This window comes from Hemitrygon akajei, chromosome 1 (assembly GCF_048418815.1).
Source record: "Hemitrygon akajei chromosome 1, sHemAka1.3, whole genome shotgun sequence".
Classification (NCBI taxonomy): domain Eukaryota; kingdom Metazoa; phylum Chordata; class Chondrichthyes; order Myliobatiformes; family Dasyatidae; genus Hemitrygon; species Hemitrygon akajei.
Genome location: NC_133124.1, coordinates 99517732 through 99545151, shown reverse-complemented (window position 1 = coordinate 99545151; position 27420 = coordinate 99517732). Strand labels below are relative to the sequence as shown.

The 27420-nt window shown below is 38.0% G+C and overlaps 1 protein-coding gene across 3 annotated transcripts in view; it reads left to right on the top strand.

The window, feature by feature from the left end:
* Positions 1–27420, top strand: part of LOC140729044 (KH domain-containing, RNA-binding, signal transduction-associated protein 3-like) — a 210130-nt gene that overhangs the window by 171434 nt on the left and 11276 nt on the right. Inside the window, exons 9-11 of one of the 3 annotated variants that reach the window (XR_012099244.1) lie at positions 2970–3028; positions 23514–23668; positions 25094–25155. Coding sequence is in view for 1 of the 3 variants with exons in the window: in XM_073048328.1 (XP_072904429.1) it covers positions 2970–3028; positions 23514–23614 (160 nt within the window). In the remaining 2 variants the exon portion in view is untranslated. Of the gene's footprint in view, positions 1–2969; positions 3029–23513; positions 24207–25093; positions 25156–27420 lie in introns of those variants that run through there. The other 2 variants (XR_012099240.1, XM_073048328.1) reach the window with 2 other exon arrangements.

Genomic DNA, 27420 nt, shown 5'->3' with positions numbered 1-27420 from the left:
CATGTGCATAATTCATTAAAAGTGGCAAGGCAGGTTGATAAAATGGTTTCTAAACAAAAATCATGTGCGATTCCGGACTATATAACAAAGGCATAGGACTCAAGGACAAGGAAGGCGTAATGAACCTACATAACAGTGGCTTAGCCACTAGTGGAGTATTGGGCACTACACTTTGAAAGATGAAAAGCTTTAGAAAGCACATAGCAAAGATCACTAAAGACATTCCTGGAATAAGACAAGCAAACACGAGGAAATCTGCAGATACTGGAAATTCAAACAACAACACATACAAAATGCTGGTGGAACACAGCAGGCCAGGCAGCATCTATAGGGAGAAGCGCTGTCGAAGTTTCGGGCCGAGACCCTTCGTCAGGAACAAGTGCTACACCTGCCCTTACACTTCGTCCCTCACCACCATTCAGGGCCCCAGACACTTCCAGGTGAGGCGACACTTCACCTGTGAGTCAGCTGGTGTGGTGTACTGCGTCCGGTGCTCCCGGTGTGGCCTTTTATATATTGGTGAGACCCGACGCAGACTGGGAGACCGTTTCGCTGAACACCTACGCTCAGTCCGCCAGAAAAAGCAGGATCTCCCAGTGGCCACACATTTTAATTCCACGTCCCATTCCCATTCTGACATGTCAATCCATGGCCTCCTCTATTGTCAAAATGAATCCAAACTCAGGTTGGAGGAACAACACCTTATATACCGGCTGGGTAGCCTCCAACCTGATGGCATGAACATTGACTTCTCTAACTTCCGTTAATGCCCCTCCTCCCCTTCTTACCCCAACCCTGACATATTTAGTTGTTTGCCTGTTCTCCATCTCCCTCTGGTGCTCCCCCCCCCCCCCTTTCTTTCTCCTGAGGCCTCCCGTCCCATGATCCTTTCCCTTCTCCAGCTCTGTATCACTTTCGCCTATCACCTTTCCAGCTCTTAGCTTCATCCCACCCCCTCCGGTCTTCTCCTATCATTTCGCATTTCCCCCTCCCCCCACTACTTTCAAATCTCTTACTATCTTTCCTTTTGGTTAGTCCTGACGAAGGGTCCCAGCCCGAAACGTCGACAGCGCTTCTCCCTATAGATGCTGCCTGGCCTGCTGTGGTCCACCAACATTTTGTGTGTGTTGTTCCTGGAATAGTCTTCTGCTATAAGACAGTTCAGATGCATAGACATATATGAGAAGCTGCGATTGTTTATAGAGGAACAGAAAGAATCTGAAGGGTGAAGAGAGAAGTTCACAGATTAGAAATATAGAATGAAGAGCCATCATTACTTTTTACACTATCTTTGAAATTTGTAGTAATTTTATGTCTTTGTGTTGTTGTGCTGCAGCAAAATGACAAATTTCACATCATCTAAGTCAATATTAATAAATCTGATTCTGAATGTATTTGGCAAGAATCAAAATTGACAAGACAGATTTGTTTATATGGCACATATGTCGGATCTGGAATGTTCTGTTATGATAGTAGTGGATATTTAAAATGATGAGATGGGTGTCTGAAAGGAAAAATCTTGCAGAGGTATTAAGAGGACAGTATGTAGTGGGTCAAGCTTGACTGTTCTAAACATAGAACTGGCATGAACATGACAGACCAAAAGTCCTTTTTATGCTGTAACCATTCTGTATTACCTTGAGCACTACTGGCTTTAAGAAATTGGATCCCGTTCTTGCTAAGGATATTGCATACAAGCACACAAACCTTTAGGCCTGCATAGCAACACCAACTAGCAGTGTTCCGTTTCAAAACATGCAATATTATACAGTAAGTTAGGTCTTAGAATGGCGAGGGCTTCACACACTGAAGCAGGAAATAACCAAAGGTTTGAAGTCAGTCTCATCATTATTTTAGATTCCAAGTTTGTGGTGTCCATCATTTTCCCAAGTAGATGACGGTTTAAGCTTCCATGGCTACTGACATTCTTCTCCCAGAACCAACACCCTTCAGTCATCTCCATAATCTTCCCTATCATCTCCATAGCCATAGACTATGATCCTTTAATTGCACTGGCTTTGAGCTGAATCTAGCTGAACAAAATAACACCTTATTGGAGTATTCGTTCTGTGCATTTGATAGGTGCAAGGTTTATTTTGACACATTTCAGGCAGTCTCATGAACAACAAAATACCTGTTTAGAGGTAATGCAGAGGTAATTTGCATAAAGACACACTTTTTCTCCAGAATCCCTCCACCAACTGAGCACAGTCTCTTGAACATGTATTTCAATTTCTTGGTTGAAATTTCTAATCAAGAATAAATAACTAATAGTTCTATTGGCTTCATTTCACCTTGACTACTTAAGTCCAGCTGTTGTGAGTAGTTGATTTCCAATCTCTCAGGAATCCAACTGTTCCATCATTCTAGACAGCTGGGAATTCATACAAGCACCGATTAAGTTCTTGAAGCAGTGGTAACTACATGCTTTTGCCAAAGAGCTAAGGTTTTTTTTAAACTATAAACACGCTGCCTTTGCAACCTTTCTGATTAGTGTGTGGAGCTTATTTTGGAATTTAATGGGTTATTTTGTAGCCTCTTCTACTATTAAGAGGGGAAAAGGTGAGCAGTATAAATAACACTTAGATAGGCACAGTGAGGGTCAGGGTTTGGGGTGCTGAGGGCTAAAACACTGGAAATTGGGACTGGCTAGGTGGGCAGGTGGTTAGTACAGACTTGTTGGGCTGTATTAATCTGTGGTTCTATGATTGAAGACCACATCCTGAAGTTGTATCCATTATTAGAGCCTATAACTGAAATTCTTTTGAAACAAAACAAGGCTGAACTGAGAAGGTGGTGGAGATGACAATTTGTTTAATTACTAGATATGTTTATCACTTTTCACTTGAGGATTGATTTGAAAATACGATGCCAAGTCTCTAATTGCCAATTTGCTTCTAGAGTTTACATGTAAACAGATTAAGTAATTTACTTGAAATAGTCTGATTCATAAATGTCTCTATTTACAGTGCATCGGATTATTATGATTATGGTCATGGAACTGGTCAAGAATCATATGAATCATTTGGTAAGTAATTGCATATTATACAAAATTTCTAGGGGCTATTCATATTTCAGGTGCTGTTGGATAAAATGAAAAATTTGTGTTATCACATATTTAGGCTACCCCATGAGAATTACAGCAAAGGAACTGTTCATTGCACCTACCTAGTTTATATTTCATATTTCCCTATGATGTAGCAGGAGGCTGTTTTGGCCCATTGAGTCTATGTTGTATTGTAGAGTAATCCAATTTGCTGACTGATTTTCCTTATAATGTATTGACCCTCTTTCTATTCTCCCACATTCGAACCACCCCACCCCAAATTCTACAACTCAAGTATATACTTGAGGTGAATTACAGTGGGCTTATAACCTACCAATCTAGCCATCTTTGGGTTGTAGGAAGAAAACGAGGAAAATCAACACTGTTACAAGAGTGTGCAAATATCTCACCAACAGCACTGGATGTCAGGAGTGAACCTGGTCACTGGACCTTTGAGGCAGCAGTTATCTCAACTGTGATATTCTGCACAATCCTTTTCTTGCCCTTTATCTTAAGTACTTGTACTGCTTTGGGAGCTGGTATTCGATTAGAATTTTAAAAAATGTTGGTGGAAATCTCAAAAAAAAACAGAAAATTCTGGAAACACCCACCAAGGTAGCCTGGAATGGAATGTATTATTTATCTGGAGAGGCTGGGTTTCTTTTCCTTGGAGAGGAGGAGCCTGAGGGAGGACCAGGTAAACAATGGTATGAGGGATATGGACAGGTTAACAGTAAAGCTTAACAGAAGTGGCTAAATTCAAAGGGTATAGGTTTAATGTGGTGGCAAGCAGTTAGGAGGTGATCTGAGGAATAATTACTTCACCCAGAATGGTTGGGTGAAGTAATTTTTACTTTCTCAGTGGTTAAGAAGTATTTGGATGTGGATGTGAACTACCATGGTACAGAAGGCTATGGACCAAGTGCTTGAAAATAGGATTACTGTAGATAAGTAGTTTATGATTGGCATAGTAATGGTGCAGTGAGAAGGTGGAGGGGTGGCTGGGTTGAAATTACACTTTTATGTTGTGACTCTACTACAGAAATGTAGTCTGTTTCCACCAGATACATTAACTAATTTGTTTTTTCTCTATCATAGATATTCCCTTTGTTTACTTATCCCTCTTCCATCTTTTCTACTACAGAAAATTGAATTGTTGCAATGATTTGGACCTGTAGTGTTAACTTTTTCTCTTACACATATTCTGTTTGACATGCTGATTGTTTAGAGTTCTTCAACTTTGCACTTCCTAGAAAGAGAGACAAGAAGTGGAGAAGAGGCTCAAAAGTTGAGAACAGAATAGGATAATCAGGAATGCAGCCTTCAGAATTTTCAAACCAAGATGAACAATGGTTTTGAAAAAGCTGTTTTGAATTCTGAAATTGGTGGAGAAATGCAGGTGTTAATTATATTTCACTTGAATTGGAAATGTTAGTGATTAATAGTGCTTGAGCACCACAGAGGCAGGGAAAGAACAAAAAGGAAAGATTTGTGCCTGAATGGAGGATGGATGTTAATTGAATGATAAATAATAGTCCAAGACAACAATGCACTGAAAACCGATTGGGTGGTGGGTTAGAAATACAATTTACCTCTACCAAAGGAGGTGTAAGGGGCTCCTTCCCTCCGATAGTTAGCAGTTCACCCTTGGGCAAGCTGTATCTGCTTAGCCCCCTGATCAGGGTCACCTGAAGCAACTGGAGCAGGTGGCGGATGGTGCGCATCACAAGTCCTAATTGTGCGACTATTGATGCTAGGCAGACAATCTCTGAAGAATATTGATAGTAGCTGGGGTTACCCAGCTTGTAATGACACTGCCCAGAAGAAGGCAATAGCAAACCACTTCCGTAGAAAAATTTGCCAAGAACAGTCATAGCCATGGAAAGACCATGATCACCTACATCATATGACATGATGCATTACAAACAAAGACCAATCAACTTACATTTTTGTTGACACTTTGAAAGAAATCATAATCATTTCTACATCTGTTTTTTTGTGTACAAGTTCTTCATCCTCTCTTGCCCTGTCTCAAAGCAAAACATCAACTGTCCACAGAAGCTGCCTGACCTGAGTTCCTCAAGCATTTAGTTTGATTCTCTAAGTGTCAACATTTGCAAGCTCTTGTGTGCATCTGCTTGCTAAGTCCTTAAAAAAATTAAATGCACCAATGCTCCACTTGACAGGGAATGAATCCTTTTGACACCACCTTGACAAACAGTTGTTCAGGTATTTACGTACTACTTTAAGTAAAAGACAAATAAATAGAAGATAAGTTCAGTGAAAGTGTAAGTAGTTACAACAGAGGAAGAGGAAAACATGGAAAAACAGTTGTCTGAACTTGGGAAAGTGGTGGAGGTAAAGGGCGTAGGATCCATGTTAATGCCAAAGAACAGCAATACTTCCATTCCCTGCTGACTGTTCAGCCATTCTGGTGGACCCAGTCTCCATTCTGATGGCAAATAAACCACCATGCAATCAATCCAACCCTTCTGTCCTACACAGCCTGTAATCCATCACTTCCCTTACAACTACCTATCTTAAGAATCTCTTTAATGTTCCTATTGTATAAGGCATCACCACCACTCCTGGCAGTATGTTCCAGGCACCTATCACTCTACGTAAAGAACCAACTTTAAACATGTCCGCTCATCTTAAAATGAATGTCCTCTAATACCGGCCATTGCCATCCTGAGAAAAAAGGTACTGGCTCTCCACTGTGTCTGTGCCTCTCATAACTTTATACACTTCTATCAAATTGCTCTCATCCTCCTTCACAGGAAAGAGAAAGGGCCTGGTTTGGTCGGCTTTTTCTCATCAGATGTTCTCAAATCCAGGTAGCATCCTGATAAACCTTCTCTGCACTATCTCTAAAGCTTCCACATCCTTCCTATAATGAGGCAACCAGAACTGAACACAATACTCCAAAGGTATTATAACCAGGGTTATATAAAGCTGTAACATTGCTTCATAGCCCTTGAACTCAGTTGCCTAACCAATGAAGGCCAGCTCAGTATACAGCTTCATAACCATCCTATCAACTTAGGCGAACAACTTTAAGTGATCTTTGGATACCAAGATCCCTTTGTTCCTCCTCACTGCTAAGAATCCTGCCATTAATCTTGTACTCTGCCTTCAAGTTCAAACTTCCACAGTATATCAGATCACACTTTTCTAGATTGCACTCTGTCTACCACTACTCTGCTCAGCTCCACATCCAATTTATATCCCTTTGACCTGTGACAACCTTCTATACTATACCCAACCACCAACCTTTGTATCATCTGCCAACTTACTAAACCACCTTTCACTTCCTCATGCAAGTCATTGATCAAAATCACAAAGATCAGAGTTCCCACAACAATGCCTGAAAAATACCATTTGTCATAGACCTTCAGGTAGAGTATTCTCCATCTATTACCACTCTCTGCCTTTGTGGACTAGCCAATTCAGAATCTTCACAGACATGTTTGCCTGGATCCCATGCTTTGAGTTATAGAACATTATAGCACTGAAACAGGCCCTTTGGCTCATCTAGTCCATGTCAGACCATTACTCTGCCTAGTCCCATCGATCTGCACTTAGTCCATGCCCCCATGCCCCTCCCATCCATTTACCTATCCAAATTCCTCTTAAATGTTGAAATCGACCCTGCATCCACCACATGCACTGGCAGCTCATTCCACGCTTTGAATGAAGAAATTCTCCTATTGTTCTCCTTAAACATTTTATCTTTCACCTATAACCCATGACGTCTAATTGTAGTCTCACCCAACCTCAGTGGAAAAAGCCTGTTTGTATTTACCCTATCTATGCCCCCTATAATTTTATATACCTGATATATTTTATAAATCATCCCTCCATTTCTACATGCTAATGAATAAAGTCCTAACCTATTCAACTTTTGCTGAAGTCACGCACCATTCTTGTAATTTTTCACTGTACTCTTTCTGTCCTACTTAGGTGTTTCCTGTGGGTATGTAACCAAAACCAGACACAATCCCCTGTTAGGCCTCACCAACGTCTTATACAATTTTGACAAGGCCAATGTGCCAAAGCTTTCTTTACGATCCTGTTTACCTATTGACGCCTCTTTCAAGGGATTATGGATTGGTATTCCCAGGTCATCTACTCTACCACACTCCTCGCCATATAAGACCTACCTTGGTTGTTCTCCCAAAGTGGAACACCTCACACTTGTCTGCATTAACTTCCATCTGCCATTTTTCAGTCCATTTCATCAGTTGCAATCTTTAATCGTCTTCCTTGCTCTCCACTATAGCCCCAGTCTTGGTGTCATCCACAAATTTGCTGATCCACTTTACCACATTATCATCCAGAACATTGATATAGATGACAAACAACTACAAACCCAGCACCGGTCCTCACAGCACACCACTAGTCACAGGCCTCTAGTCAGAGATGCAGCCACTCACTGGCTTCTCCGCAAAACCAATGTCTAATGGAATTTACTACCTCAACTTGAATGCTAAACAACTGTATCTTCTTGAGTAACCTCCCATGAGGGACCTTCTCAAAGTCCTTGCTAAAGTCCATGTAGATAACATCTACTGCCTTTCAACTTTCCTGGTAATTTGTTTGAAAAAACTCTTAAGATTGGTTAGACATATATCCCTCTCAGTGTCGGCTCGTAATGAGTTAATTGTTACTGTGAATACAAGCGAACAGCAACATAACTCAACAACGCATGGGGAATACTGAGAAGGCATTAGCCAATAAATAAATGTGTCTAGAGCAAATATTCAGGTAAGCACACGCACAAAAGTTTGATAGTTCGTTCTAAGGCAATTACTCTAGGAGCACTGACACACCCATGCAAATTTACTGTTCGACAGGAAACAATAATATAACTCTCGCCAGTATAATCTTAAATTGAAATTGTATTGACTATAACAATTTGAACTATAATTTAAACTATAACAAACACAAAATACTATACAACACAAAATAAAGAAAATGTCCACCCATATATATAAGTATTAATCTATATCATGCACATAATCATTAGAGCTCATTGTTGCATAATCATGCCAGCTTGCTTCACTTAGTTTACTCACAATACCAAAATGGGTTTGCATTGAAGAGCCTGCCTCAGGAAACAAATATTCATGCAACTTTCAAGGAAAAAGGCATAGAACTTCCTTCAATGCCGTGTGCTAACTAGCTGACGAAAGTTAGCTGTACAGTCCCATGAGACTGGTGTCTGCATGAGGATTTCCCAACATCAGTATCTGTCCTTCCATATGGGGTCTGTGAGCATTTCATTCTGTTCCTCTCTGATGTTCATTGTATGTTCCTTTCTCCTTAAGCAATCCTTCGCTCTCTCTAGAAAATGGCCCCCCCCATTCTTTTCCTGTGCTCTCAGAAAAAATGTTAACAAGACAAATCCATTTGGCTAATGCAACAAACTTAACTTAATCAAACTCTATTTTAAACAAAAATGAAATAGTTGATTATATAATGTTATTAAAGGAATACTTACTGCACTTTGAGAAAATCTGCAGAAAATAAAATACCCAACTGCATAACTGTATTAATAAAATAATAGATTATCTTAAACCAGGGTATTAGAGACACAAGTTATCACCAATGTTCTCTCTAATTTGTAATGACCAGTGTGTGCACTGAATAATTTCTTCAATAAGCCAGTTCCAAAATCCACAGACAAATCATTGCAAACTCCACATTGACAACACTATATACATTGGAAACTGGAAAATAATTTGTGATTATGTATGATCATGAAATATACTTAACGTGCCATTGAGTTAGATAGTGACAACCTTATGTTCGCAGTTTAAATTCATTTGTGCAAAAGATGTATGCACACACACTCACAGTAGAGGGAACTTTGCTTACTACGCAGAAAGGCATGTTAACTAGCCCTAATCAGTACCTGTCCATCCAAATACTTGCATATCTGGTCCCTTAGAATACCTTCTAATAGCTTTCCCACTAATGATGTTAGACTCAGAGCCTTTCTTAAACATCGGAACAACATTAGCTATCCTCTGGCACCTCGCCCGTGGCTAAGGATGTTTTAAATAGTTTTGGTAGGGCCCCTGCAATTTCTGCACTAACCTCCCTCACAGTCCAAGTGAACACCTTGTCAGGCCCTGGGGATTTATTCACCCTAATTTGCTTCAAGACAGCCAACTCCTCCTCCTCATCCTCTGTAGTCATACACACATACAAACTCTGCTCTCTCAAAATTTCACTTTTGAAAGCCTCCCATTTACCAAGTACACCTTTGCTAGAAAATAACCTGTCCTAATCCACATTTGCCAGATCCTTTCTGAAACTATCAAAATTGGCCTTTCTCCAAAACTTCTGTCACCTGCCCTGTCTCATTCTCTAATAGGAGATCTAGTATTGCACTCTGTCTAGTTTGGACTTGTACGTACTGATTAACGGAACTTAACTGAACACATTTAATAAACTTTTTCCCATCCAGCCCTTTTACAGTTTGGGAGACCCAGTCAATATGTGGAAAGTTAAAACCACCTACTATCACATGGTTTCTTACAGTAGTCTGCGATCTTTCTACGTATATTCTCCTCTAAATCCTGCGGACTGTTGGGTGCACTACAATATAGTCCCATTAATGTGGTCATACTTTTCTTATTTCTAAAGTCTGACAAGATGAGCTGTCCAGTCTATCCTGAGTTAGCCCTGTTGTGGCTTTTTCCTTTATCTAATAATGCCACTCCTTCCCCCTTTAATTTCTGCTGCTCTGTCATGTCTAAAGCAACAGAACACCCCCCAAACATTGAGGTATTTGTTCTGCCCTTTCTGCAACAAAGAGCCATTAACAGCTACAATGTCATAATTCCATGTTCTGATCTATGCCCTTAGCTCATTTGCCTTTCTTAGAATACTCTTTGCAATGAAATATACACAGCTCAGAATATATGTCCCACCATGCTCAACCTTTCAATTCCTGACTTTGTATGCAGGCTTAACAACATCTTTCTCCACAACCACTTCATTATCTTTTCTGGAGCTCTGCTTCCCATTCTCTCCAGTTTTAACACCCCGTCAGCATTAGTACACCTTCCTGCTAGGATATTACCCCCCTCCAGTTCAGGTGCAAACTGTCCCTTTTGTATAGCTCCCACCTTCCCTAGAAGAGAACCCAATGATCCAAAAATCTGAAGCCCTCCCTCCTACACCTACTCCTTAAGAAGAAGAAGAATCGTCCTTAACTCAGCAGTGGAGTTATCAGGGCACCGTCATGACGGTGCTTCCGTAGCAAGCTATTCTTGTTTTTACAAGGCCGAGTTGCTAGCTTGACACTCAACCCGACTTGGATTCGAACTCTGGAACCTTCGCTCCGGAGTCCAGTGCTGATATTATTGTGCTACCAAGCGGGACCACCAACTCCTTAACCATGTGTTAAACTATTACCTTCCTATTTCTGGCCTCATCAGCACATGACACACGTAGTAGTCCTGAAATCACAACCCTGGAGATGCTGTTGTTTAACTTAGCACCAGCTCCCTGAATTCACTTTGCAGAACTTTGTCACCCCTCCTACCCATGCCGTTGGTACCGATGTGGGCTATGACCTTGCCTCCCCCCCCCCCCCCCCCCAACTTAAGAATAGTGTGGACTCGATCCAAGGTTTTCCTCATCCTGCCATCTGGAAGGCAACAAACGACCTGGGGATCTCATTCTCATCCACAGGTTCCCCTTTCTGTTTCCCTAACCAATGAATCCCCTAACACTACAGCTTGCCTCTTCTATTCCCTTCCCTTCTGAACCACAGAGCCAGGGTCAGTGCCAGAGACCCTGTCAACTCCCCACCTCCCCTCTACCAGTATCCAAGGTGTTACACCTGTTGTTGAGGGGAATAGCCATAGGGATACTCTGCACTGGCTGCATATCCCCTTTCTCCCTCCTAATGGTCACCCAGTTAACCTGTGTCCTGCACTTTTGGTGTAACTACCTCCCAGTATGTTCTATCAACCAACCCTTCAGCATCCCAAATGATCCAGAGTTCATCCAGTTCTGGCACCAACTCATTAACGCAATCTGTCAGAAGCTGCAGTTGGATACACTTCTTGCAGGCGTAGTCATCAGAGACACTGGAGGTCTCCCTACCTTCCCACATTCCGCAAGAGGTACATTCCAGTATCCTGTCTGTATTTTCTGTGGCACGCTTTGTGACTTTTCAGATGTGCCTAACATGAGGAACGTTGTCAAACACCTTACTAAAATTTATATATACTACATCCACTGCTCTACCTTAATTTGTTTTGTCACCACTTTAAAAAAAACTCTTATCAGACTCGTCAGGCACAGCCTGCCCCTTACAAAGCCATGCTCACTATTCCTAATAAGTTTATGCTTCTCCAAATGCTCATAAATCCTGACCCTAAGAACCCTCTTCATTAATTTGTCCACCACTGCCATAAGACTTACTGGTCTATAATATCCAGGATTTCCCTGTTACTTTTCACAACAACAGAACATTTGCCATCCTCCAATCCTCTAATAATACTAGTCAGCACCCCAAAGAATCTCTTCATTTGCTTTACATAGTAACCTGGGAATATGGTCAATAAAGTCTGGCTGAAGAACGTGAGGCCTGATCGAAAGTTGAATTTAGTTACAATAATATAAATGGCTAAACTTCGAGAAATCAATATGAGAGTAAAATGAAAACTTAAAATGACAAATACAGAATGCTCGAGGAACTCAGCAAGTCAGGCAGCATCTATGAAGAGGAGTAAACAGTCAATATTTTGGGCCGAGAACACACATCAACACTGGAAAGGACGGGGGAAAGAAGCCAGAATAAGAAGATGGGGGGAAGGGAAGGAGTACAAGCTAGAAGGTGATGGGTCAAACCAGGTGATCCATTAGCAACAAGCAGGATTTCTCCATGACCATTCATTTTAATTACAGTCCCTATTCCCATTACAACATGTCAATCCATGGCCTCCTCTATTGCCACCATGAGACTATTTCAGGTAGGAGGAACACTGATTTTTTTCTAATTTCTGATTTTTTTTCCCCTTCTCCCCTCTTTCATTACCCACACTACACCGGCTCTCCTCTTACCTCTTCTCACCTGCCTATCACCTCGCAGCTTTTAACTGTTCCCGTTCCCTACCCACCAGGCTTCACCTATCACCTTCTTGCTTGTACTTATTCCCTTCCTTCCCCCACCAGCATCTTTGTATTCTGGTTTCTTCCACTCTCCTTGTTAGTCCTGATGTAGGATCTCAACCAGAAACAGTGGCTGTTTATTCCTTTCCATAGATGCTGCCTGACCTGTTGACTTCCTCTAGCATTTTGCTACTCTGGATTTCCAGCATCTGCAGAATTTCTTGTGTTTATGATTAAAAATGACAGGTAGCTGATTATTTAAGTCATGCTTATATATTGAATTATATGTAGGACATCATATTCTGAATGGAGAATACAATCAGCAATTTTGAAGAGTTGGCAAGTGGGCACATGGGCAATCTGGACTTGTTAGGCAGGAGGGGCTTGTATCCATGTTGCATTGATTTATAACTAAACCAACATTTGGTGTCCTTGAAGGTGGGATGGAAGGATTTTGAAGGGGCTGCTGTTACACCTTTTGTGCTTCTAAGGAAGTGGCCTGAGCATTGTTGTTAGAGTTGACAGAAAAGAAAAAAAATTTGTAACGCTGAGAAATAAAATAAATATTTAGTATAGTCAAAGTTTAAGTAACTGCATTTCCAAGAAGTGATCTGCTGAATACAGAGGCTTGAGGAATGATAACTGAGAATAAGGGCTGACCATTATAGTTCAGAGGGAACAGATTGAGGAAAATAAAGTGTGCATAATATAGTGTGGATTTTCCTAATTTTGTTTATATTTGGATGACAGTAAAGCATACATAAAGGATTGATTTCCTTCAATTAATACTTTAATGTTGTCATTATTTGTTTCTATATTTAAAGCCAGCTTTGCAATGGAAGAAAATCAAAGAACTTTAGATACAGGGCATTTAGAACAAAAACAGAAAATGGTGGAAACACTCAACAAGTCAGCCAAAATCTTTGGAAAGAGAAAAGTTAACAATTTGGGTCAGTGATTCTGTATTAAAGCCTTTATCTGGATCATCAACCTGAAATTTTACTTTAAGATCCTCATGAAAAGCTGTGATAAAGGATCTTTAACCAAAAATATTAATTACTTATCTGCATAATTGCAGTCTGATCTATAATGTAATAAAGATATATTAATGTTTAACCTCAGTTAAAGAGTAAAAAGAACATAATGTCGTTTTTCAAATTTTAATTAATTAGAATTTGAATTTAATCTATTTCTAGTGCACTAAATTAGTACTCTGTTTACCAAAATGCCAAATTTAAGGGCCAGCAAAAAATACCTGCAGAACTGGCCCAGCTTTGATCTGAGAAATCACTATTGTGATTTTATTCTACTTACAAATATAAATAGAATGTGGTTTTCCTGTGCTCATTACATTTGAGTTGTACCAGCAATGAAAAGATCAGGAAACATCAATGTGAGTTCATCTGTGTATATACAGCAAATGTTTCACCAGGACCTCTCCTGTATGGTTCCTGAAACTATTCGGTTTAGTCCTTGTTTTGCTGTGAATAAGGTTGTAGGTCATGATCTCTTAGTGCATTTTCTATAAGTGTGTCAGAAATGTGTAGCATGCATATTAATGATATCACATGTGAATGATAGATAAATCACATCCATGGAAAGATGAGTTGTGAGGGAAATGCCCAGTACAGTTTCCTCATTGAGCAGGACTTCAAGCAAGTAATAGATGCAAATACTTTAAAGCATGCACAACTGCTTTTTATGCACACTTTGTGCATTTACAAAACCATATGTTTTATTACTAATCCAATTTCTTGGCCTAGATTGTTAACCTGATATTTTACATGTTCACTTTTGCTAAATACATTGGGACAGATGGGCTGGTATTACATGATGAGGCATGGATGTATCTGTAGCCTGTACTTCATTCTCACAAAATTAACAGGCTTCCTTTCTGTACATGTGAGAGTCTAGAGGATGACTGAAGTTGGATAGTGTCTGGCAGACCTTTGAATGCTTAGTGGAATGCCCCATTAAAGCAAAATTGCAAACCTTGCTTCAATTTTTGCATGAATACTACACTGAACTACACTGAATATTTTTGGCAACACAAATGAGTTCCAGGAATTCCCCATTTTTGTGTTCCATCTTGGAGTTCTGGTAGAAATAGTCAAGACAAGGAAAGGATGAGGTCCTGGTCTCCAGCAGCCACAAGAGGATCCCAAGGCCGTCATTAGTGGGTCTGGACAACTGGAATACTAGGCCATGGAGGTTAATTGACTTCACAAGAGCAATGAGGGTGAGTACTTATTGCAGTTGTCCCAACACCATCCGAGCGCATTGTTGTCATACTCTCACAGAGTGCGCAATAATTCCTTCCCTCTATTACATTCAACATATAAACTTATTTTCCTCCACTAGAAATGGTGGCTGATCAGCTGTTAATTTTGACCCATATTTAAAGAGGAATTGGTTTGTGCAAAGTACAGCCTATTCTCTATTTAAATCATGAAATAAAAGGCTGAGGGGTCATATAGATTACCATTGAGAACCGGACAGCTTAATCAAAGACAGTGAGCGTAGATTCAGAAATTTGTGTCTGTTAGGGTTGGAATTTTTCTCAACGTAAGAAGGTAGCTAATGGTAGTACATTTGAAGAAATTTGGAATGATTTTTTAAAATGGAGAAGCATGATAGTCTGATCAAAAGAGAAAAGGGAAAGTGGCATGTTGGATTCAAACTTGCTCTGTGATAGGAAGCAAAGAGCAAAGATTGGGTGTTATTTAACTAGACAGTTGTTTGAAGGTGCCTTTCCTTTTGTGTAATATATTAGATATCTAGACATATGTAGAAAGTTTGATTTGAAAAGGTTGTGGATGATCTATCATATGTGATGAGAAAAAATCCCTGCACAGTAAATCATATGGACTGTAGGCAAATATTGAGCTGGTCAGTTAGGTAGTAAAGTGGGAAATAATACTCAGTTTGGGAAATATGTTAATGTGCTTTGGTGATTGGGTTTGTGAGCAGGTCAAATATGCAAGGGAATAGACAGAAAAGGAATGCTATGCTGCACGTTCAGATTCTTCATGATACTCAAATGCTGGGTAAAGGTGATGCAGAGTTCAGACAAAGTGTTTTTCTTTATTACTGAAAAACAGAGTAAGAGTGGAACTGTGTGAAATAGCAAATAACAGAATGTTGGAAGTGGGGAGAGGAGCAAAATTACCTTAATAAAAACTAGAAAACAGGGAAAGCATGTATTAAGTTACAGAGAGGGAGGTTGGATTGGGATATTTGGATATAGATGGATTGGGAGAATTAAGATATATCATAAAATTAACCATATAACCATAACCATAAATTAACCATATAACAATTACAGCACGGAAACAGGCCATCTCGGCCCTTCTAGTCAGTGCCGAACGCTTACTCTCACCCAGTCCCACTGACCCGCACTCAGCCGATAACCCTCCATTCCTTTCCTGTCCATATACCTACCCAATTTTACTTTAAATGACAATACCGAACCTGCCTCTACGACTTCTACTGGAAGCTCGTTCCACACAGCTACCACTCTCTGAGTAAAGAAATTCCCCTTCATGTTACCCTTAAACTTTTGCCCCCTAACTCTCAACTCATGTCCTCTTGTTTGAATCTCCCCTACACTCAATGGAAAAAGCCTATCCATGTCAACTCTATCTATCCCCCTCATAATTTTAAATACCTCTATCAAGTCCCCCCTCAACCTTCTATGCTCCAATTGACAAAGATCATGTTATTTTAAGAACTGGCAACTGGAGTAAAATTATACCAAAATAATGTTCAACGTAAATTGAATTGCCAGTTTCAGTCATATCTGTGTGAATGTATGTGTAACAAGAATGGGTTTCGCCAGAAAATACTGAGCTTAATAAGTTTCAAGGGCTGTAACATGCCAATTCAGAGGATGAGATGCTGATCCACAAGTTATGTTGAACATCCATGGAGTAATGCAGAAGACAGAAAGGAGAAGCCAGAACAGATGGGGCATGCACTAGAAGCTCAGAATTTCCTTTGCAGGCTGAATGAATGATGAATGGCAAAGGAGTGTTATAATCTGTATTTAGTTTCTCCTATGTAGAGGTGACCTCATTATGAACACTGAATACACTTCACTACAAAGTTGCTGTGAAGCTGTCATCTCAGCTGCATTTGTTTTTCCAAGCACTAGTCCACTCGATCTATGCCTCTTATCATTTTGTGCATATCTATCAAGTGGCCTCTCATCCTTTGCTCGAAAGACAATAGCCCTAGCTCAGTCAAACTATTTTAATAAGCAATAGTTAGACCATTGGTTAGACAACTGTGCTCAATTACATTTATCATGTTAGGAAAATTGTTAGGGCTTAGAGGTAATTTACAAGGATTCAATTGGGGATAGTGAATATTAGATATAAGGAAATATTCAGAACAAATGAAAATAAAATAGGAATTTAATTGAGCTATATGAAATTGTCGGGACCTGGACAGCCATTCTTGTAGAGTTAGTAATCAGTGGTAATTAGTAATTCATTTTGCCTTTTTTTTTTAAATACCTGTTGATTATATTACATGCTTACATGTTTCTTGTAACCTTTACAAAAATTTTCTTTTCTTCTTCCACAATCCCTCCCTCCTTTCCCCCACCCCAACCTTCTGTAGGGGAGCACAAAGTATATGTTGGTCAGAGCACAAATAGAATTACAGAGGAACAGGGATGGGAGAAATGAATACTCAACATTATAGCACTCACCAGGGCATAGCAGGATGGGATGGGAAACAGTGAGCCTTTGGAATCAAAGGATGATAAGCCCGAGCAGGATATTTACATTTACTTAAGTAAAAATGCAGCAGACTACATTCTGAATTTTTATTATCTTTAGCCATTTTTTTAACCTTTCTAACTAATGAGTTTTCTTTTTCTAATAGGTCATTTTCAATAACTGGACTATTGATGAAGCAGTCTTGGAAGAGCACTATATCCTGGAGATGTATTTTATTATCACTGCAAACTTTCCAGGCTCCGAGTTGATTTGGATTGTCACTCTGATTAAGTTAGTTAATAAGGCAGCAGGATCTACACATGGTGAATTGAGAATGAGTACCATCAGTATGGGCCTGGGGACAATCCAGGAGAGATCTCACTGGAGGGTGAGATTCTCTTTAAGCTCTTCTGATTACAGCAGATAAAACTTCCAACTACTGGGGGGGAAATAAAAGGATCTCAAAAAGGTATTAGAAGATAAATAATAACTTTCAGCAAGTGACTGACATTTTGAAGAGCTCTGTTGGTGTCATCTTGTTTGGCATCACTGCAGTCTACCTTAGGAAATATGAATACTGAAGTCATCTTCTCACGAGAGGACCAGTGCCATAGTTATGCAGTTTTAGTGGAAGTTCCTAGGGGCAGTAATGGAAGCTCATATGAAAGACAGTTGGAACAGAATATGGGTTTAGCTCTTTTGGAATAATAACTAACTCAATGAAAAATGTGGTTCTTGCCTTTTTTTGATGTCAACATTTCCTTTGTGCTCCTTCTTCACAACTGATAATCCACATTCTGGCAGCAGATTAGTAGGACCAGGAGAAAAGTTTGCAATAGTTCATATCTGAGGACCAACAGAACAAACACCTAACAACTTTATTAAGGCCTAAAGAGGAGCTCCCTGTGGGAATGGTAATATAAATCTGCTTCAAAAGAAATGCTCTAGATTGTTAACTCGATAGAAGGGAGAATGGAAGGAAGCTGCTGTTTCCCAATAAATTAGACCTATTTCATCAAATTTGACATCAGTCTGCAAACTTCAGTGCAAAGTTTGAATTGGTAATTTTGCTATTAGTATAGAAATTATATAGGTGTTCTTAATACAGAACAAGTGGAGTGGTAAAGGATGTAAAATGAACCAATAAGTTGAGCAATGAATTCATCAACAGAGTTATCAACCCAACCTATCTTCAGCTAAGCTTTTTTTTCTATTCCATGTCCTGATTTTACTTTGAATACTGTCTTGTCCATATTGATAAAGATGTGCAGAGTGCGGCATCCCACATATGAGAACATTTGTTTAACAGCATTTTAAAAGTAATTTGCTTAATAGGGCAAGTAACTGAATCAAATTGACGTGATGAAAATTAAAATGGTGTTGCACTATTTCCTCCAGACATGTCATATGTTTTGGTTAAAACTGCCTGGGTTCTTGAGACCTTGGTACCCAAACATTGGATATATCTTATGGGGAATTAGTGGGAAGGATGGAATTTGATCTCCATTTTAAGCAGGAGAAATTCAGCTGGTGAGGCTAATGTTAAATCATGGATGTGAGACCCAATCTTACTCCATTGTGTAAATGTTAACATTTTAATAGAGTTGGTACAAGTCCTGCATTAGAGAGACAGATCCATAAATAATACTTAAGTTAGATTCATGGAATTTTAACAGTAGCTTGTAATTAATGTCTGGAAGAGTCTCTGGAATTGAATCAAGATCGTGCAGCTCTTCGTATTATTGGAAACTAGGAATCAGATGTAAATGAAGTTGTACTGGTCACTGCTGTTTTCCTTAGTTTCTGCTATATTATTTACTGAGGAAACTTGTAAGAGTTATACAGTTGAGAACAATTTCATGGACAAAAACATCAAGAGAAGAATCATAGAATTTTATTACACCATAATAAATATTGTAATACCCTGTGCAGTCCCACTTCTACAACTTCGTCAGGAAACACGAATCATATTATTCTCAAGAACAGTTAACATTAGACATTCACAACAAACTAGACTTCCTAGCATAGCGCTGGATTGAAATCCTTATCGGACTGTCCCTACTAACCTACTTGCCTTTCATCTTTTAGACTCTCGCTGGCACTGTACTGATCCCAGCATCTTAATTCTGAGGCCCCCAAAACACCTTAGCACATCTTCAGAACAATCCTTTCCCTCACCTGAATGGCAAACCTTTACCACTAGCAGTAGCAGTGTGGTAATAGGAAAGTTTTGAAGCTATTGAAGAATTAAAGCATTCTGTACTGCACTGCTTGTACCCCAGTATTTACCATACTGCTTTAATAAATTGAAATCTACTCAATAAACACTCTACCAAAAGAGTGGTAATAGTTTGTACAATACAAATGGTGAAAGGAACTGACCTAGTAATCACAAGCTAATCAGTGTGGCAGTCATATTGGGCAAGTTATTAGATACATTGTGAAGCATATATAATCATTTAGAGGGGAGTGGATTAATCAAGGTAGTACAAGTTTATTAAGAATCTGTCTAACTTAAATGTATGTTTAAATTGACTTTGAGGTGATAAAAAGGGGAGTTGTAGAGGCCAGCCTGTTAAAGCAAATGGATTTTTTGCATGGCTTATGACAAAGACACTCAAAGTAAATTGATTAGGGTAGTAAAAACTCTTGGGATTGTTACACAAAAAAAGTCTGTAATTCATTTGGAGTGATGCAAAGGATGATTGCTAGATTGTTTCTTGGGATGAAGGAATTGTTTTATGAGGAATGGTGTGAGTTAATTTGGCCTATTAGTCTTTGGGGTTTGGAAGAAAATAATGTGCACTTATATTTTACACACACTCTAAAAGGCATAAGAGAACAAGGGCAATTATGTTTAGTATCCTACTAGCTCTAGGTTCCCACTGAAGTCTCAGTTGTAAAAACAGCATTAGTTGTTTCCAAATGTGCCTAATGGAATTCTACTCCTAAGACTAGCTTCAGGAGATCAGTTGCAACCTGGTTGAAGGTGTGCCTAGAGTTTCTGAAAGGGGGGATTGGAAGGATTGGCAGTAGAAACAGTGAATAGGCACTGGAAACTTATCACCGTCATCATAGTGTTGGTGGAGGCGGAACTGGATTAGGGTTGCACTGGAAAGAAATAACATGAATGTGAACATCACACTGTAGATGGGGATAAGTTGGGTCATGGTGACTCATTGGTGGGAAGCTGGTGGTGGCTGAAGGATTTTAGCAAGTTAACTACTTGTCTGCTGTTCTAGATCAATGTAATATGCTTAAGATTGTTATTTTGGGGAAATTCTACAACTAGTGCTGTAAACTACTACAATCCAAATTCCATTATAAGCCAAGTTCCATTATAATACTCCAAAAGGTGTGTTGCACATAAAACTTGATCATTCTATGCCCCGACACAGAAATATTTTTAGAGGCATGAAGATAACTCAAAATGTAAAGTGCCCTGTTGAATTTGCAGATTGACATAATTTAACTGAAAATTATTCCAGTTTTGAGAGCACTTGACAGACCATTTGTTGTTGGAATGTTTTCCTTGATGGGAGCATCTAAAACTATAGTACAAAGGTTCACCAATTTAAAGTTGAGGAATATTTTCTTAAGAGATTATGAATCTTTGGAATTATTTACCTCATAGAGAGCCGTGAATGCAGATTTTTTTTTACTTTTAAAGAGTTTTGCATTATAGGTGAATTCAGGATAATGGAGGTCAATCAGCAAAATGATATTGAGGCCTGCCATGTCAGAATGAAATTATTAAATGGTAAAATTGTTTCCAGTGACCTCCCTCTATTTCTGTTTCTCATACTTCCCCAAGACGGTGAGAAGTTATTAATATTTGACTTCGGAAAAAGCAAAGGCATGTTCAGTTTTGTACAATGAGTACAGTCATTAGCGTGCTTACGTGCATTCCAATGCTTATCTTGTATATTTTCTGTAATGGGTAAAGTTTGTGGAAATGTAGTTTTTGAGTGTGTAGCCATGTCTGGTCTTTCACTCTTGGAGTTGGTTGGTGAGAATATAGCCAGAAAAATAATGTTGGATTATTTAAAGAGGTCTATAACTTGCTGTTCTGGCAAGTTTAATTCTGGTGAGGTTTTCCTTATATGTTCCTTTTTAATTATAAATATACCTGTCCAAAGTTTCAGTCCTAGGAATTTGACTTTATATTTGTAATATGATTTTTCAGAGCCTTGCTCTCAGATATAACAAAGTGATAATTGTCGCCAGATCCTTGAAATTCTTTAGAAGTTGGAAGTCTCATTCTGCAGTGAGTAGGGAAGCATTCAATATTTTCAGCCTTTCATTGCCTAGCTGCCAATTTTACTGAGCTGAACTCTGTTCTTAAATACCACTTTTTATAGTATAAGCAGATTCCCATCATGGTCAAAATATAGAACTTGAAGCTGAAGATACTGAATTTAGTAATTGCATTTTTTCCCTCATGCTACATAACCATTTAGAGAAGAACTTAATTATGGAGTGAATGTAAATACTAAGTTTTGATGGCTTGTGGAGAAATTAATTGTTTGGTGCTATGTTCAGTGTAACTGTGTATCTGTAAAACTTTTCCAGAACTTCTACCTAATGTAGAAAATGTTTTTCAGTCTCATCAATCTAACTTACAGATGTTTTCACAGTTCCTGAAAAAATAGAGGTTTTGGGTTCTGCCAAAAAATAGTGGTTTTAATCTAATATTAAGTTTTAACTTAACCTAGGGGAAAACAAATTTGTACAATATTTTACAAAGTAATTTGTTCGTGTGACTCTATATTTTACATTACAAAGATATTGTTTAAAAGTTATTGACATGAAATTCTCTGCGCTTTGCAATTTATTCTAAACTGTAATTCTTCAATATCACTGTAGTTTCTTGAAACTATGGCTAACATTTTACTATTAGGTGGTGTGCTAAGAGAATATTGTTCCATTGTCTTTTGCTTAAAGTGATAGGTCTAGGTTGTTCTCATCTTAAGATCTGGCAAAAGGATTTATTATTGGTTAGCAAATAAGCAACATTCCAGTATTATCAACTACTTAAATGAAATATAAAATAAATTATATATTTAAAGGAATGTGGATTCTAAAACCTTTTTATTTTGGTTTATGATCTTCAAATTAATAGCACATCAAATTGAAGGTGATCACCTGTTTTAAGCCATAAACAAATGCTTAAGCCAGAAAGTCTAACTTGCTGAATTTGAATTTCACTCTTTAAGGCTATCAATTTCTTCAGAATAGCCAGTCTTTATGATGCATCGTTAACTATTAACCGGTTCTTGTGCTAATCATGCTATCTACACATGAATTGTAAAACTGTGGTTGAGAAGTTTGCTTATTACCATCTGCTGGGGGAGCTCAGCAGGTCAGGCAGCAGTTTTTTGGGGGGCGGCGGGGGAATCATCAACAATTCCTTTACCATATTAACATAGCACATGCTACTTATGGGGGGTAAGTTTTTAGACTGCACTGAAGTAACTTTGATAATTGGGCATAAGAATGATAAATGGAATTTAATGCAGAGAACTGTGAGGTAATGCTTGATGAAAGGATGATCAATGGCAGGAGTATAGGGAAGCAGAAGGAACTAGGAGTGCATGTTCACAGATCCTTGAAGGCAGCAAGATACTGAGATAAGAATATTAAAAAGGTTTGCCTAAATTAGCCCAGGGATAGAACATAGGAGCAGAGAAATAGTACTGGAATTGTTTAAAACACTTAATAGGCCTTTTAAAAAAATCATTGGCTACTGTCTGATCACCTATGAGAAATATGTGTTAGCACTAGAAAAGATGCTGAGGAAAATTTAGTATTTTGCTAGATAGAGCTTTATAATTAAAGAGAGTGAAGTTTTCTTTCTTGGAATAGAAGGAACTGCAGGAAGATTTATTAAGGTTTAGGCTACGTAAACAGGGCCTACTCTCTTCACAGAAGGACTAGTGATAAAAAATGTCTTATTTAATTGGTAAAGGGATGGAAATGGAATTGAAAGATACCTTTTCAGCTTAAGTGTACTAACGATCTGAAACTTGCTTCCTGAAAGGGTAGTGGAGGCAGAATCAATCATTATATTTAACTATGTACCTGAAAGCATTTGAAGAGTACAAAGCAATGAACTGAGCTAAGGATTGGGAGCAACCTAAATAGCTTCATTTGCTTCACATGGACTTGATGGGCCAAATGATCTTCGTCTTTGATGAAAATCTTGATGATTATGAAACATTTAACCACATCCATGATAGCTCACAAACTTCCATCAGTCTAAGATATTGTTTCAGCAGGTTTAATAAAGAGTGTATGTAACTTTAACCTAGCAGTTGTTTACCATTCCACTTTTCATAATAAATGACAATTCTCAATAATTTAACTCATGGTGAAAGAATTCATTTAAAATCTAGAAATTATGCTTGATTTTGTAGAATCATTAAATAGATAATTTAAAAATATAATTTTGGTTATGAAAGCCAATTAAGCCTTAAAATATCTGATATACAATACAGTCTCTGATAGAAGAGTATGGTTTTAAATTTTATAATGTGGACTCTTATTATTCTGGGTTTGGTTGCTCTAATGTAGATTTTTATTTTGTATGTGTGCAACATTTATAATAGGTCAGGAAGAGTGGACGAATTCCAACTCTCGGATGAAAGCTCCTCCGACAAGAGCACCTAAAGGAGCATACAGAGAGCATCCCTATGCACCAAGATACTGATTTCACCATCTACTCTGTGAAATACAATCATCAGTTAGCTGTTTCTGCAGTGATGTACGCTGTTAAAAGTAATTGGTTATTTTATATAAAAGTTCTTTTTTTCCTAAATATAACAGATCTGTTTAATCAGTTCTGAATTCTTGTATGAAGTCCTTTGGATGGAGGAATTATTTGACTTTGGGAAGGAGGTGGGTGGGAAATCTTTGATCTTGTTACGTGCTCTGTTGGAAACAAGTAAACAGGACTAACACGTTTTTAAGTTTAACTAGTCTTTAAAAATCTATTACCAAACTAGGTTTGATAATGTAGATCACTTAAAATGTAAAGCAAGATTCAGTTGATAGCAATGTTTTTTCCATTTTGCTTTTAGTTATTGTTAAAACTTAGTTTAAGTTTGGTTTGAATTTAAGTTTAAGCTTGTGTTAGAGCGCTATCCCTTGTAAACTTTTACTTAAACAACAGTAAACTCCAAATGCCAAGTAAAGTTGTATTCTTTTGTATCTGAAGTCTCCAGATATTCTGTAGTGTTAAGATCAAAGACATTGACTATTCTTGCTTGATACAAATAAAGTTTTGAGAGAAAAACAACAAACTTTGCTGTGTGTGACATATCAGTAACATTGATATATTTTCTTATAACACCAAATAATAAATCCACAAAAATCTTTTAAACAGGGAAAGCATACTTATGTATTTATAAAATCTTCTTTAAAAAAAAGTTTGTCTTGAGAGGTCTATACAGAAATTTACCTGAATGATGTCTTAAAACACAAAAAAGTCCATATTGTTGCCCTTTGAAAATACACTACTGAATAATGAATTTATATGAAGAATGTGATCAGCATTTCATCTTGTCTAAGCATTTTTTCACTAGTGCACTTTGGAATTTTTATGAGAATTACCTAAATGAATCCTCCGCTGGAAGCAATTAAAGCTTTTTAGAGGCAAACAGACTTGACTAATGTGCCATTCGTCAGAGGCAGTGGATGTGTAACCCTTAAAAGGTCTTCAGTTCCAAAGGTAAATGAATCAAGTAGATTTTAATATCACTTAATTTACCTTTAACATTTAAAACCAGTAAACGCTAAAAGAAAGCAAGGTTGTAAAGTTATTAGAGTAAAAAAAACTATAGAAAAGGTTCAAGTACTTCTAAACTCCTAACAATTATAAATCGATCTTGTAATTGTGTAGAGACTAAACTTTATAACTGCAAACTAAGCAGTAGCTGATCTCTTAAATTCTATCCTGTTAAACAAAGTGTAAAAACCACATAACCTTTGTCTATAATTGTCATAGTTAGCCTCAACTGCTTAATGTTTGATTTTGTTTTGAATCAGAATAAATTCACTCTAAACAATGTTTTTTTTTGTAGCAGTGCATGTTCTTATTTTTATAAGGCTTGACTTTTTTGAAATAATTCTGGTTTTAATTGATGATGTAATATATTTTGTGTTTCACATTTTTTCCCTCCACTTACAGGATCTTTTTCTCACATTCCTGACCAAATGGGAATTAAAATGGTCCTCGAATTGGACATTATGGTAGGTGTTTATAATAGTTTTATTTTTTGAATTCTTGCATAGTTAGCAGTTCCTTCTTCAGTACTACTCATGACCTTGTCCAGTATTCCATAATAAGATTTTTCCCATTGTTTTTGAAAACTCATACATTTGTACAATATTGCAGTAGCATAAATACAAGATAACTTGCATCTCCATGGAAAGCGCCTTTCATTTTAAAATCTAGACAGTAAATGCAACCGCCACAACTAAAATTCATCCTTCAATTCCATAGAATTTCAACACATTTTATTGGGAAGGGGATAATTGAGATGATTTCAATCACGTACTACCAAATGACAAACAGGAATACATCTTCCAACAGAAATCAATTGAATATTGAGGATAATTGTAATGTCATTCTTAGTTGCAATTAACCTAGCACAAAATATTCATTATTTTAACATATTGTTCATAATATGAAGGAATGGTTGCTGAATATTAGAGATATATTAATACCTCCACCAGGAGCTTTAGTTACAGATCTCACTCTTCAGGAGAACTATGGTAATGCACCAATAAATGGGAAAATAGTCAAGCTACTCCCTTGCACTGATCAGTTTTCAAAGACTTGCTCCCACAATTTTTAAATGTCATATTAGCTGATATTTGTTGTAAGGCTATTCCCTGCAAAAGTTAGAAAGAGGGTAAAGCTAACAGTATTTCATGTCTATGCGTACCATACTTTCCTGAGTAAGGACTTCATCCTACTGTATCTTTTATGATTGGTATTATTCAGATTATTTCCATTATCATCTTAAAAAAAAAACTACATAGCAATGTTATGCATGATGCACCTGAAATCAGTGAAAGTTTGTAGCTGGGTTTTAACAGTGCCATGTCGGAAGGTTTCAGGACTTGCGTATTAACTGGATTAATATTCCACTTCAGTACTGAAGTAGTCTTGATTTTTCAAACTCTTAAGTTTAAAATCTCATTTGTTTGCTTGTTCATGTGAATATAAAGAAATTAGGCAACTCAACTGGTGCCCCAGGGTGACCAGTCCACTTTTTTGCAAATACTTTAGTATGTGATGATGAAAAATTTTTCCCCTTTTGCACTTTCATGTGCTGGTTGTACTTTCTAATTTAGTGTTAACCATTTTATAACTGAGCTTGTTAAGAGTTGTCCATTTTATTATTACAGTCCATTTTTTGAATCCTTATTCCCTTCTCTTTCAGTATTTACTTTGGAAGAGCATTAATATATCCAAATCCTATTTTGAATTGTATTGCCTCTGGGATTCATGTACATCAACCTCATTGAAAACATGAGGTTGTATGACTTCCTTCAGCATTTTCTATTAAATAAAAACCCTATTATCTTTTTGAGCACCTCAGTCTGAGGACCCCTTCATTTCTTTCTGGAGTCAGGGAATATAACTTAAGTGTGCTAGTAGTTAGCAGTACACTGTGGTTAATTTTTATCTGGCAATTATCCAGAGAAGTTTTTGCTAACATTTCAGCAATCCTTTATTTCCTGCCACGTTTTCTTTAATAATGCCTTGACTGTAGTTGTGGGCAATCATCATTATTTAGTATCATTTCCTTCTTTCTTGGTTATTTTTTTATTACTATTCTACCATTACAAGCTCCTTTGTTGGCTCTGAGTCTTTACTCGCTGGAGTTTAGAAGAATGGCAGGGAATCTCATTGAAGCTCACTGAATGCAGTGGACGTGCAGAGGATGTTTTCAATGGTGGAAGAGTGAAGGACCAGAGAGCACAATCAAAGGACATCCCTTTAGTACAGAGGTGATGAGGAATTTTTTAGAGGGTGGTGAATCTATGAAGTTCATTGCCAGAGGTGACTATGGTGGCCAAGTAATTGGGCATATTTAAAGTGGAGGGTGATAGGTTCTTGATTAGTAAGTGCATCTAAGGTTACAAGGGAGAAGGCAGGAGAATTGGGTTGAGAGAGAAAATTTATCATCTATGAATGGATGGTGAAGCAGACTCGGTGGGTTGAATAACCCAATTCTGCTCCTATTTCTTAGGGTCTTTTCCATAGATGAATGAAATAATAAATTTCTTAGTTGGGGCAACAAATACTGATCATAGTCTGGCAGGCAAGAGTGGGTGGAATGTGGTGGAAAAAGGAATTCAGGGAAGCTAGTTTCAGTTTGATAAGCTTTGTTCCTCAGCTTTAATTTATTACCATTTCAAAAATGTCTTCTCATTTTTAATTTTAATGGGCCAGGGATTCCTGTGAATTAGTAGAGCTGTTGTACTTTTTTCAAAAATGCTTTC